Below are 14628 nucleotides of genomic sequence, written 5' to 3'. Positions count from 1 at the left end.
TTAAAAGGTTGAATTGCATGGTATCTGAATTATGTCCAGTAAAGCTGTTAAAAATGGCTGTGACAGCAATTCTACTACTCAGCATATGGCCAGTAAAGGTGATTCATCTTGCCTATAAAGACACAGTATGAGAATCACTCTTCCCTCTATTTTTCATATCTTTCATTAAATAATCAAATTGATTTAGCTTGTGGATGATTCTATCAAGAGAGAAAATTACTTCGAGAAGAATGATCTTGAAAGCTCTGAAAACTTTCCTCACGATTTGGGACATCACGACGCCCATGCTGCTGCAGTGCTTGACCAACCACGGTTCAAAGACCACCTTGTCTGCCCTACAATATTTATTCTCTTCCTGTGGAATTTTCACAGCTGAAGCAGTTCAAAGCCAGTTCTCATACAAAACAAGCCAAGGGAACTAAAGAAGTTATATTAAACCTTGCAGTAAGAGAGAGGGTGAGAAATGTATCTTAGCGGCACTCAAAGCTTTCCTTATGAATTATGTGATTCCATAAATCCAAATCCAGTCTGATGACTCTCCCATTAGTGGTGTGTAGTCACCACTGCAAACTGTCAGAAGAAGCTGTTTTATAGAGTGATTGAACCCTATGATCTTCACTGCATTTCTGTGATTATACACACCAGCTCAAGGCAGCAGATGCCTTGCTCCAACTAGCTCCTCTCATGCCATAGGGCCTGTTAACTAATGAGAACAAATGAAGCACAGCATCTAGTGTGGAGGGAAATACTGATGCTGGCTGGAAGTGGGACTGTTCAGATACCTTGATTTTGGAGTTTCATATATTCTCATGTAAGTCATTCTCTCAAACTCAAAAAAGTATTTTTAAATTATCTTTTCCATCCTATATTTAAGCTTCAGATTTTTAAAGACCTGATATGATGGTCAAGCAAAGGTTGTGAGCTACTACCCCATAATCCAACTCTGGCTCACTAGACACTGTATTTGGCAGACAATGTTGTCCCTTATAAGATTTTTTTTTTTTTTAGATGTTGGGGGTAGGAGTTTGTTTATTTATTTATTTATTTATTTTTGCTGTGTTGGGTCTTCGTTTCTGTGCGAGGGCTTTCTCTAGTTGTGGCAAGCGGGGGCCACTCTTCATCGCGGTGCGCGGGCCTCTCACTATCATGGCCTCTCTTGTTGCGGAGCACAGGCTCCAGACGCGCAGGCTCAGTAATTGTGGCTCACGAGCCTAGTTGCTCTGCGGCATGTGGGATCCTCCCAGACCAGGGCTCAAACCCGTGTCCCCTGCATTAGCAGGCAGATTCTCAACCACTGCGCCACCAGGGAAGCTCTGAGAGTTTTTTTTTAATGGAACCCCATCTCTAAATTATGGCAAATAACACACCTCAGCAGGGTGAGGAGTGGCACAGCTTCTTTAATTAACCAAGTCCCCATAGAGAAGAGTGAGTTCAACCAGCCTTTACCCTATGGCTGGTCCACTTCACTCATTTATATTCTCTGTCACTGACCCCACCAGAGAAATAGTACATAGATTTCAGGTTTACTCATTTCAACATTGGTCTAATCAAAAGTGTAGAGGAAAAAATATCAAATCACCCTTATATATAAGCCTGAAAGGGTCTCCACTCTTGAAATAACTGTCTTTAATCAGCATTACTTAAAGACAGCATTGCTCATAGAAAGTTTGCAAGGAGAACAGTTTACTTAACGATTTACTTATACAATCAACAATCTGCTAAAATTCGTAAATTCACATATGGCTTCATATTTGCAAATATATTCTTTTATTCTTAGTAATATTTTATCCATCCAAATAGAGTTAGGCTCCTAGATTCCTTAAGTCAAACAACAGCTAACAAAGGCTAAGCTCCGTAGGACGGCCTGCTCACGCTAGTCCACACACGCCCTTCTCCAGACACACCCAGCTCACTCCCTGCTTGCTCCTCATGCCTCAGAACTTCTCGCTGCCCCTGGACACGCATGTCATTTAATTTCTTCACAACTGTTCCTCTGTGCCTGGAATTCTGTCTCTCTAGAGGCTTTGTCCCTTTTGTAAATGGTTTATTTTTCAAACTTGTGTATTATGAAATCTTCCCTTCCCTGTCTCCTTCTGCAAGATAATCACCCCCTTCTCATTCTACATCTATCTATATAGGCTTTTGTTTTTGTCATAAGTTCACTAACCAATAATTACTTATTTACCCATGATAGGGGACTTCAGAAGGGATGGGTCCATGTGCTGGTTATGTTTGCCCCCAGCACCTAGCTTGGCATGAAACAGGCATTAAGCACTTGCCAGTTTTACTTAATTGAAACTGATCGATACAAACTGATGAAGAAAAAGGTTACCCAATTTTTTTTTTTTTTTTTTTACTGTGACTGGAGTCCCTGAAGTTGCATGATGTAGGGGCTCTGAGTAAACTGTATTTCCCATAGAAAAAAATACATTAGATATAACGTATACATTATACACACACACATACAGAATAAAGCAATAGTTAATCCAGATCATTCCACCTGGGTCTGTTATCTGTACTGCCTTAATGATATCACAATCAATGTAAACTATTTACAAGTTAATATTTTATATAAATGATGTTCTCGGACATGCTGGCAGGCAGTGCTATTAGAAGAGAAGTACTTCGTGGGAAATTGTGCAGGGACTGCAGTTTGAAGACTGTTCAGGCACCAGAGGATCAAACACAGAAGGATGGTTAGACATAAAAAGGATCTTAAAATAAAAGCTATAAGTTAGTGGGAGGTAATGCAAGGACTTGTATAATAAGATCTTTTATATGACTAGGCTCTTGATGAATGCTGTATTGGCATAAAATTTTCTAAAATAAAATTTTAACATAAATATTGTATAATTAATATTTTAGTGAAAAGTACTAGTAATTGCACACATTTTTAAAACTCACCTCTATAAATACCAGGCATAAAACACATGTGAGGAGGTACAAAAATTTCCACAATACCAGATAATTGTGAAGTTCTGCGTAGTCATTTAACCATAAATAACTGTGCTATTTGCATGTGTATGTATGTTGTATGCATTTATGTATCTAGGTATGTATGCATGTATATGTATGCTTGCAATGGTGTCTTATATTGTTATTGTAATTCTACCATAATTTTATAAATGCTAGAAAATTTTAGAGAATATACAGATAAATGAGTTGTAATGGGCATTAAAATGTTGCATAATCATCTCTCCTCCAAGTTGAGAAACATTTTAATTTCCTTCAAAAGACTCTGAACCACATATATTGAGGTGTGTAAGTAGGATATTTATATATATGAGATGTGCATGTACATATACAGAGCATATACATGACATGTGCACGTTCATTCACATACAGAGGGAGGGAGGGAGAGAGAAATAGAAAACATACTATAGGAGAGGAAAGAGGACTTTGAGAGAGGAAGCCTCAGCATTCACTGTACATTCCCTACACCCTTTCACTCAGCATCACAGACCAGGAAAATCTTGACAAGAACATTCTTAGGTGTTTCCACACAAAGGAATTTTGGAACACATCGTCCCACTTAAAGAGTTACACCTCCAGCATTCCTTGCATGGCAAAGATATGCACCATCACAAGTAAGAATGAAACACTAAGGCAGAATGTCTCTGTTTTAAAACTACTTTGAACAACTCTGCAAACAGCAAAGCTAAGGGCTTTGCAACTATGCTGGTGGCTCTGACAGCAGGTAGAAAGCAGAGCAACTGTCAGTTGCAGAGAAGCTTGAGATGCAAATGGAGATCCAAGAAGAAAGAAGAATCAAAACGAAGGAAAGGATCCAGACAGATCCAGGAAACAAACTCCATCCCAGAAAGAAGGCATTCACAGCTCACACCAGGATCACACCAAGTAAGAGAGGACATTTACGAGCACTGATGTGTGCCAGGCATCATCTAAGCACTTTACAGGTTTCTCTCAAGTTATCTTTAAAATAACCTGAAGAGGTAGATACTAACATTTTACCTATGGTATGTCTAAGGAACATGAGACACAGAGAGATTAGAGATCACATTCTTAAAAAATTATAAAATTAGGTCAAGATTCATGTTTGGCTCAAAAGTCTCTTCTTGAACATTGCCTTTTATTTATTACATACACACGCAAATGCATACAAACATATATTTATTTAACTCCTGAGCAATCAGTGTCTCTTTCATTTCAAGCTATAAGTTCAATTCTCTGCACACACTCTCACTGTGAAGGGGAAGTACCGGAATACAGTGGGTCCCACTGACATTTACAGTTGCACTCTCTGATTTTGGTAGAGAAGACCAAAATTATATTTAAATATGGAACCCAAAGAGGCACTCTCTGTACTCTGATGCCATTCTCTAGCAGGCACATTATAGCACATACTTGCAAACATATCCGTCTACAATACTCAGAATATTCTATTACTGCTATAATAATCCAAGGGATAACTTTTTATCCAGACTGTGTGGCACAATTAGAAAGCCTTGCACTGGCCATATACCATAAGTTACATGATTGCACCCACATAATCTATGCCTGTGCCTGATACATTTGCTAGGGAAAACTGATCTTCTATCAAGCTCTCTCAATAGAGCAACATCGTGTGCTATATGTCTACCCCCATGCACACAAACTATCCACTTCTAAGTCATTGTCTTACTACCCCCATTTTGGGGGTACTCAGCACTTTGTGTTCATAGCAAGTTCTGTGGGAGCAATCTGAATAGCAGGCTGCCTTGACAACCTGGTTCCCAGGTCAATTTACCAGAGGTTCAGGATAGTGGACCTCCACTGTTTCCCAGAAGTTCAGAAGGATATTACACCTTGACTTTCTGCCAGCCCATGGCTTCCTCCAGGCAAGAACAAGGAAAAGTGAATATGTAGCTATGTATGTGATTTATTAACCAGACCAGAGGCAGCTAGAGATACAGCACATTCACAGTGTACTTGAAAATCTCACAAGCTTGCAGGTCCAATTTAACCTTTAATATATCAGTTCATTTTCTTCCCTTTCAAGGTACTGTTCATCACTTCCAAACTCTCTCCCAAGGGTTTTCCCTGAAGGTAGAACAAACTAGACCGAGTTTACACCCATCTCCATTTATTCTTTACTTAATTCCCATGTGTGTTTTCTCTTTATATAAACAAATGTACTTAGTGTGGGTCACATCATCAGAACAACAAGAGGTGGAGTATGTGCAGCACAGGCTGAATTGAGACTTTGAACTCTGTCACAAAAGAGTTCTACTGGCTCTTACTACTCTTATTTAGATGATGAAAAGGATGCAGATCCCCTACCAGAGAAGGCATACAGATGACAAATAAGCAGATGAAAAGATGATGCTCAATATCGTATGTCACTAGGGAATAGCAAATTAAAACAACAAAATAAAACTGCATGCCTATTAAAACAGCTAAAATTCAAAACACGACAACACTAGCAAGGATGCAGAGCTATAGGAATTTTCACTCATTGCTGGCAGGAGCACAAAATGGTACAGTTTGCAAGACGGTTTGGCAGTTCCTTACAAACTAAACATATTCTTACCATATGATCCAGAGATCACACTCCTTGGCATTTATCCAAAAGAGCTGAAAACATAGGTCCACACGAAAACCTGCACATGAATGTTTACAGCAGCTTTATTCACAATTGCCAAAACCTGGAAGCAACCAGACGTCCTTCAATAGGTAAGTGGATAAACTGTGCTACATTCATACAATGGAATATTATTCAGTGATAAAAATAAATGAGCTATCAAGCCATGAAAATACATGGAGGAACTTAAATGCACATTACTGAGTGAGAACGAAGCCAATGCGAAAAAACTACATATTGTATGATTCCAACTGTATGACATTCTCAAAAAAGCACAAGTATGGAGACAATAAAAAGATTAGTGGTTACCAGAGATTTGGGGGGAGAAAGGGAGAGATGTAGGGATGAACAGATGAAGCACAGAGGATTTTTAGGGCAGTGAAACTACTTTGTATGACACTGTAATGGTCAACACATGTACTGGTGGATATATGTCACTATGTATTTGTCCAAAACCACCCAATGTACATTAGAGTGAACCCTAATATAAACTGAACCTTAATATAAACTACGGACTTTAATAATAATGTATCAATACTGGCTCATCAGTTGTAATAAATGTACCACACTAATATAAGACGTTAATAATAGGGAGAATTGGGGAGAGAACGAGGCGGTACATGGGAACTCTGTACTTTTTGCTTAATTTTTTATAAACCTAAAATTGCTCAAAAATAAAGCCTATTAAAAATAATTTTTAAAGGAATCCAGATGATTTGCCCATTTTTTTCTCTCCTTGTTTTGTTGCTCCCTCTTATAATGTCTTACTTTCTTGTCTTACTTTCTTTTCAAGTTTTAGCAGCCATGCATAGCTTCTCCTGAATTTACCGATGTCACTCTATGTGGACCATCTCTCTCTGATGGCTCCTGGAACACGAGCCCCACTGAACTTTATTACATGTGCCATTTGAAAATTACTGTCCTTATAAAGGAGTGTATTTGTGATTTTTCCCCATCTGCCCCTATTTCATTTCTTTTCTCATAGTGTAACTTTGATACAATAAAACAGAATCAGTAAAAATGATACCCCAAATATTATGATTTCACATGGCAAATTATGCAAAACACCAATTAGCTCACTAGTTCTTCTGGAAGATGAGAGGACATCCTTTTGGTTAGGTCCAATGACATACTGGAAGCAATAATTAGTTTTGGCATCAACTGGTTTAATTACTACCAGGTTTCCCCCACTCTTTCCTTATTGGGTTATTTTTAATTGTTGTGTCTCTTCCTCCAAATAGAAGTACTTTTCTTGCTGCTTCGGTACCTGGGGATTAAATGCAAATGCGTGTATTTTTTCCATCATTTTAATGCATTCTAAAGTGTCAAGTGTAAAGTTCTGATGAAGGAAATCAGAAAAAATCTCTACCTTATGACCCACTGGAACCTCTAACTCACACTCTATGATGTTCTTGTGATAGGAAAGATATGTTTTCCTGGATGCCACTTCCCCAGGGCTTCTGACATTAAGGGCCACTCTAATGTGCCTTCATATTAGGAAGCCTAGAGGCTTCCACTCTCCGCTTCCCAGAGAGATCCACTGTCCAGTGTCACCATTCGAACTTAAATCAGAGGCTAAGAGGCTTCATTTCCTCCTAAAAGGATCCAAAGCATATCACACTTCTCCAATAACCTAATCAGAACGTCAGCATCTCATCCCACCACCAGTTCTTTATATAACAATAAAAGGTAGGAAGAGACCTGGGTATGTGTTGCTCTACAGCACTCTTAATGCCAGTCCTGACTGGGGCCTTCATTATTTTGCAAACCAGGCAGCTACCTATAATTTGCATAAGGAGTGATCCCTGTTACCACAGTCCACTGAGCTATTAAAGCTTCATAAAACCACCTGAGAACTTGACTTTTTGGACCAAATAACCAATAAGCTCTTAATGAATTCTGAGTACTAACTGTGCTATGTACGCTAAGAAAGAAGGGTAGGAAAACAAGACATAAACTGTAGTTTGTTTGTTTATTTATTTATTTAAATAATCACCTAAGATGCTAAACAAATCATAAACCACAAACAATTCTACCGTGAAAATATTTAATTTGGAAGGCACTGGTGACAATGTTAACTGCAAGAATGTGAAATTTCAGGTTCCCGAGAAATCCCGAGACACTAAACAAAATGAAGTACAAAAATATCTATTTATATAATTCACCCTGAATTTGTGCTCAAAATATTTTGATGGTCTGTGATCCATGCTGTCTACATATAAGTGCCAAACTAATAAGAAAAGACAAGCCTACAGTAAAATAACATCTTTCTAGACTTGTTTTATTTGTTTGTCCTGGCGTCCCTTAGTTGGAGAAAACAGATAAATTGTGTTGGATCATTAAAATTCCTTCAAGATATGTCATTTTTAGGAGAGGAAAAGGTAAAGAATGGGAAGAGAACTAATTTTTTTTAATGTTTACTATATTTAGGGTACTGGGCTAGACCCTTTCTATTTACTACCTGTTAAAACTTCACAAATACCCTCTCACTTCAGAACTTCTGTCACCATTCTAAGGTGAGAAAACAAAGTCAGGTAGTGACCAGTCAGGTAGAGGCAAAATTTAAATAGTGATCCCCAAGTCCATGTTCCTTCCATTCCACAATGCTGCCTCCCTTATAACCTGTGGGAATATCTAGCCCTGTAACTAGATCAATTTGTAATTTCTAGTGCATTTACAAGAAAAGATGCTTAAGAGAAAGCTGAAGTTACTAGCCTTGTTCCAGGTCATAAAATTAAGTAACCATTCTATTATATAAGAGAATAATAGCAATAATATAACCTACCACTTATTGAAGTCCTAATACGTTCAAGCACTCTACTAATATATACATATGTTACCATATTTAATCCTCAGAAAACCCCTATAGAATACATAATATTTATCCATACTGGAGATGAAAGAAAAAGATTCAGGGAGATGAAATAATTTCATAGGTCCCATGGATAAAATATTTCAATCCATGTTCCAGATTAATTGACACTGACGCCCACGCTCTGTCCATCCCTATCTCTGCTCCATCTCTATTCTTCATTTAATGAGCAACCTGTGTCACATTCCAAATTACGACAGATTGTAAGCACAACTGAAATGCAAAACACTTTTTTAAGGATAATGCCACCCTTATGTTACTACTACCTGGTACAACACCCCTCTCTCCTTTGTTATTTAATGAATGGCAGGATTAGGATGGTTATGTTTCCATGTACATTGCAGAATATTTTATATTAGTATAAGTACATGAAAGAAAAAGAAAACACTTGTTTTTATTTTAAACTGAGGAAACAAAGTATTATTTTATGTGCAAGTAACTATGTAAAGGACACAGTGACTGTCAACAGCACTGTCTTGCAATGCATGAACCCTGGTCCAAAGTGTTTAATGTGAGAAGTAATTTCCTTAAGACAAAACTCAACTGTAAATACCCTCATCACCTGATGCTGAAAAAACGGCTACCGTGTATCTTTCTTGGATTTTAGTGTAATTTCATTATTATAAAAATAAATTCAACTACTTCAGTAAGATCTTTTGAAAATATATCTCTATGGCATAAGTTGATAAAAGTTGGTTGTATTCACTATCTTCTGTCTGACTCATGCTTCAATCACATTTTGTTCAATGCACTTAATTTGGAATTGCCAGGTGAATATAATTAGCCATAATTATTATTGAAACAATTCCATATTCAAGAATATTAAAAAGAGGAGAACTGTCTAACACTCACCAGTAACAGTAATTATTCATCTTCCAATAATATAAGTGCTTTACCTCTGCAGGTATGAAATATATTTTTCAAGTATTCAAACAAAGTTACCTTTCAAATGACTATGGCACAAAACTGTTGAAACATTAACTTTTATATTTTAATATCTTATATTTTGGTTTTTTCTCTGTTGAAAAACAACAGTGTAGTAGAAGGACTTAAATACCACTTGCTTATTCACTTTATCAATACTATAACTTCTCCACTATCTGGTTTATTATTCAACTAAGTTTCTAGCTCTATCACTCTACTGAAAATGTCTTTTCCCAAAACAGTGTTAATTATCTTACCAGTTCCTCCTCTTACTTGATCTTTTCTGAACTATTTCATAACCCCTTTCCAGACTCTTGGAAATGTTTTATACTTTTTGCCCCCATCCCCTTCATAAGATATCTTCTTCATTTAGCACTACTGGCATTTTCTCTGGACCTGTTCTGACCATACTTTCTCAGGCTCTTTCACTACTTTCTCTCCCATACTGACTCTTAAATCTCAATATTCTCTGTGAAGTATCCTGGCCCCTCTTTTCAATATTTTTGTTGTTTTAATGATCCCTCCCACTACCATGCCTTGAAATATTATATATGTATTGAGTTCCAAGCCTATACCTTCAGCCTAACACTTTCACCTAAACTGCTCACCCATTCACTAATTCCTCTATTAGCTGACTGAATTACTGCTACCTCAAGTTCAGTATATCTGATACTGAGAATTAAACTGGTATTCTTTCTTCCCCAAGCACAAGAACACTGTTCTTCCTTCTTTCATATCCTCTGTCTCAATCAAGTAACTGTGTGCAGACATGATGCAGATAGCATTACTTCCACCTCTCCTTGGCAGACACTGTGTCCCCTGCACTCCAAACCTGAGCTAACACTTCTGCCATGTGCCCCCAGCCCTCCTCTACTCATCCTTCACTATAAGTGGTTTGTTCCCCTTTGTCTCTCAGTCCCTCTCCTCACTGACCTCCCGGCCTCTTAATTTACCTTTCTCCCTTCTGGGTGAAGAACATATCAATCCTCTGCTCTAAGGTTATAATGGCTTCCACCTGCTTACAGGTTACACTCTAACATCTTTACCATAGTGTGAAGGTTTTCTTACAATCTGGCCCAACTCATCTCATTAGCACTACATCCATTCATTCCCACCACATATTCTGGACTTGAGCTGCAGTACTTCTAAGACCTAGGAATATTGTCATGCCTTGTCTTTTTATTTTTTCTCTCTATCAGCTACACAACTTCTCTGCTCTCACAGTGTTTTGTTCATGAGTATGGTATACCACGTTGTAATTGTTGTGTATTGTTCAACTGTAACTTTCTTGGGGGCAGGGACAACAAAACCCTAGCCAGCCTCTACCACAATGACTTCAAATAATTCACACAGTGAGTCCTCAACAACTCTTTGTTGTGACTGACTTAATAAAACATTCATACAATATACCTTACGCATTAAACGTTCATATATATTATGTACATATATATGTATATATACGTTAATATACTATATATGTGTATAGATGCATACATGTACGTTTATGGTGTATGTATGTGCATATGTGCACATAATTTAGGGCTGAAAAGGCCTTTAAATATCATCTTTTCTAATCAATGAATATCACAAAAAAGGAAACCAAGAACTAAAGTAGTTAAATGACCTAGCTAACATTCTAAAGCTCGTTAGCGACAAACACAGTGTTACAGTTCCTCTCTTAGCTCCTCATCCAGTGTACCTTTCACTACATCACTTTAACACAATGATCTCACCAACAATGTGATTCCAAATAATCTGCTCTACCAAGACCAAGCTTATCCCACTAGAATCTTGGACTGTTTCACCTCATTTTCTCTCTCAAATCACTGCCTGACTCTTTATTTTCATCAAATGAGGAACGCTTATGATTCTGTCATTGATTTGTCAAATAACAAATATCTTCATTTACAGTGTATTCCTCTCCTTTAAATATTCCCTATTTCCTCCAATAACTATTCTCAGTTCCTTTATAGATATGGTGAAGTCTCCTTTCCCTCTGGAAAAAAATAAAGAGGTCATTATTTTGCTCTCCTGTCTAATTCACCATTTTTTTCATCAAACCAAGGTTCACCATCAAAGAGATTACATTATTCTCATCATACTACCTTATATTTGTACATGCACATAACTTTGAAGTTTACAGATTACTTTCTCATCACTCACTCATTTGATCTTCATAATACTACGAATAGTCAGGAGAAGGTCCCATTTACAGGCAGCTGAATAAACTGGGGATCAAAAGTTAAGTGACATGCCAACATTCCTAGAGCTAGCGAGCGCTGGAACTGGCACTGGAACCAAGGTCTCCATATCCTTGCTCCTGAGAGCTTTCCACTATCTTAAACTGTTTATTGGCTTAAGTTGCCACCATGACATTTATATTGACGTGTATTGGCACCTCAGATGCTGCACAGTGAATGTTGCCTAGCCTCTTCTTTGATCTGAATTACTGCTTGGCTCTTGTTACTTTAACAGTACAAATTTCAACAGGGCAAGTACTGTTTTGTCCAACACTTACTTACTTGAGAAGCTCTTACCGAGCATCTAAATAACACCATTTAATGGTAAATTATAGTTTAACTAGTGTTTGTTATGACTGAGCTTCTGAAAATTAAAACCACGGCTTCCGCTAAATTAGAGATCTTCTTTATTTTAAATTGAAAAAATCCATTTGATTTCATCTGCATCCCCTAATCAACTGATCTTTAAACTGCAAGTGGTAACAAGAATGGCTAACACTAACATCCAAATGGCTTTTCTAAACGTGTGTTTATGTGTGTTCTTTCATGCAAGATTCTGAGGCAAATTCTGTACTCTGGCTTTAAATAAGTTTCTATTCAATCTCCTCACTAAGTTGTTAGATAGATGCAACTTCTTTAAAAATTCAGGGTATCAGTGTAATTGTAGAGTAGACTGATCTGTCTCTGCATGGGGGACTACAGACAGCTGAAGCCAGGAAACAGACACACTCACTGTAACTTGTTTGTGATCCCATGACCAATATATACTTTCCCTCCTGTCTACTGCATCCTTCTCGTAATGTCTAGTCATTGCCAAGAAACTCTTAATTCATTCCTAGCACTAAGCAGTAAGAATAATGTTTCCCACTTTCTTCTTATAAACCTGAAGTTTCAGGTCTGCTGAAGAATTCTCAGTGTCCTTTAGAGGAGAAAGGAGCCTCAGGAGAGGGAGTGGTAATTCCTCATTTGGTATTGTTTTCCTGCCTGTCACTGCCTCACACCAGGACCTCTAGTCAGCACTTTGCTGGGAGATTCTGAGGGACAATTAGTTGCTGCTTTTGTTGGCTGGCTGAAAACAAAGCAAAAACTTTTTCAAGGCAGGAGAAGTTAAAACCTAAACATCCTAACAATTGCATACTTTAAAAATCCCTCAATTCGCTCATTAAGAATCGAGATTCACAAGGTCTCAGTCAGCTCACTGCAGCCCCATTTGCCTTCAACTGTCAGAACTGCCCTCACTTGGCTTGTTTCCACGTGTCCCACATAAGCTGTACCTTAAATGTAACTCTATATCCATATATATCATGGCACAGAGTGAACTGTTTGCCTAAACACAGAATAAAGACCGGAGTTAAATGTTTGCTAGAAATATATTTAAGAAAGTCCTAGTAGAATGAGAACGCAGAGGTTAAAAATATTGCACGTAATTACGAAAGCGCAACGTTGGTTGCCCTCATTAACTACGGAGCTGTGAAAGAAATAGTCCAGTGACTCACTAATGCTTTTTAGTTGTTAGGTTTTTCTTTCTAACAGCATCGGCCATGACCTAATTTGCTTCCTAAGAATTGTACTTTTTTACCTTAGGGTCCCAGTACCCCCCGTTCATCAGAAGCACAGGGGTCCCTCCTGAAGCCCAGCAGTTTCGTAAATGTGGACCCAGATGGGAAGATGGGAAGCAGGGGCAGCTCCGTCCCACTTACCGGTCTTCCACAGATAGAGGGTGGGTGCCTCCGCCGCGCCCGGCGCCGCAGCCCCACAGGCGCGCAGGCACAGCAGCAGCGGCAGCAGCAGCGGCAGGACGGCCGGGCGCGGGCCCGCAGCGTCGGGGCTCCGGGACGTCGTGCGCCTCGCTTGCAGCCCCATGCCGCCCGCAGCCGCTCCAGGGTCCAGGTCCGGGACGCGGTTGGCAGGGAATGTTCCTTTGCCCTCGGAATGTCTTCCCAAGTACAGAACGCAAAGCTCTCCCCGCTATTGTTCTTGTCAGATGAAAAGGAGGGAAAGCGCGTTTAACACCAGGGAACAATAGCTTCTGCGGTGGCCGTGGCTGCCGCCGCCACCGCCACTGGCGGGGATGCTGCTGCCGCTGCCATTCCGCGCAGAGTGGCAGGTCCTACAGGCGAGGGAGGCAGCCGTCCGCAGGGGGCCCCAGCTGACGGAGCAGGTCCCGAGGTCCGGGAGGCAGCGCAGCCCCCGCCGCTGCCAGCTGGAGAGAGAGGAGGGGGGCGTGATCCGACAGGAGCACCGAGGGAGCCGCAGGCAGGGGGAGGCGAGAGAGCCAGGGCAAGAAAGAAGGCGAGCGAACGGGAGCGGGGGCACCCACAGCCAGCACACCCGCCAGAGAACTCCAGTGCACATGGCGCGGCGAAATATGTTTGGACGGATACACCACTAAAAAGAATCATCACCCGACAGGCTTCCGCATGACAAATAACAGGCTCTGAAATTCATCGTCACCCAAGGAGTCAAATGCTAGCTCTAGTGGCATGTTCTTCTTAGCATATATTTATGTACGCAAAGCATCAGTGTTTATCATTTATTTTTAAGCCGTGGCTTCTGAATTACTTTATGTGGGGAGCAGTATTTATGATCAGATGTGAAAAACGTAGGAAAACTGCAGAGATGTTTACTTGCTGTTGAAAGGCACTTAAACTCTTTTTTAAATCTTTCCTTTTTAACTTAAAGGAATCTATTCCCAATAAAAATATAAGCAGTATTGATCTACGGTTACAAATCAAAGTACACTGTCTTTTAACAGCCTTTAAAACTGAATTAGTATTAATAAGTATCCACAATGATATCTAATTAGACGGATAACATTTTACAAAAACTAATCATGAAATTATATTTCACCTATGAAGTTAATAAAAGTGCTATCCCTTTATCTACGCTCTGTCAAAAATATGCTACCTTTAAGGATCCACACAGTTCTGAGTAAAATTAAAGAACAAAGTGAGTTTCCTTTATTTGTGTATCTCCAAATTAGTAAATTATTTACTTAAAAATCCTTGACA

The 14628-nt window shown here is 39.1% G+C and overlaps 1 protein-coding gene across 1 annotated transcript in view; it reads right to left on the bottom strand.

The window, feature by feature from the left end:
• Window positions 1-13964, bottom strand: part of THSD7A (thrombospondin type 1 domain containing 7A) — a 455780-nt gene extending 441816 nt beyond the window's left edge. Inside the window, exon 1 of the mRNA XM_073809674.1 lies at window positions 13318-13964. Within this exon, the coding sequence (XP_073665775.1) occupies window positions 13318-13480 (163 nt within the window). The 5' untranslated portion in view covers window positions 13481-13964. The remainder of the gene's footprint in view (window positions 1-13317) is intronic.
• Window positions 13965-14628: the final 664 nt, after the last annotated feature.

The sequence above is a fragment of the Tursiops truncatus genome, chromosome 9 (genome assembly GCF_011762595.2).
Source record: "Tursiops truncatus isolate mTurTru1 chromosome 9, mTurTru1.mat.Y, whole genome shotgun sequence".
Taxonomy (NCBI): domain Eukaryota; kingdom Metazoa; phylum Chordata; class Mammalia; order Artiodactyla; family Delphinidae; genus Tursiops; species Tursiops truncatus.
This window is presented reverse-complemented; position numbering and strand designations above follow the sequence as displayed.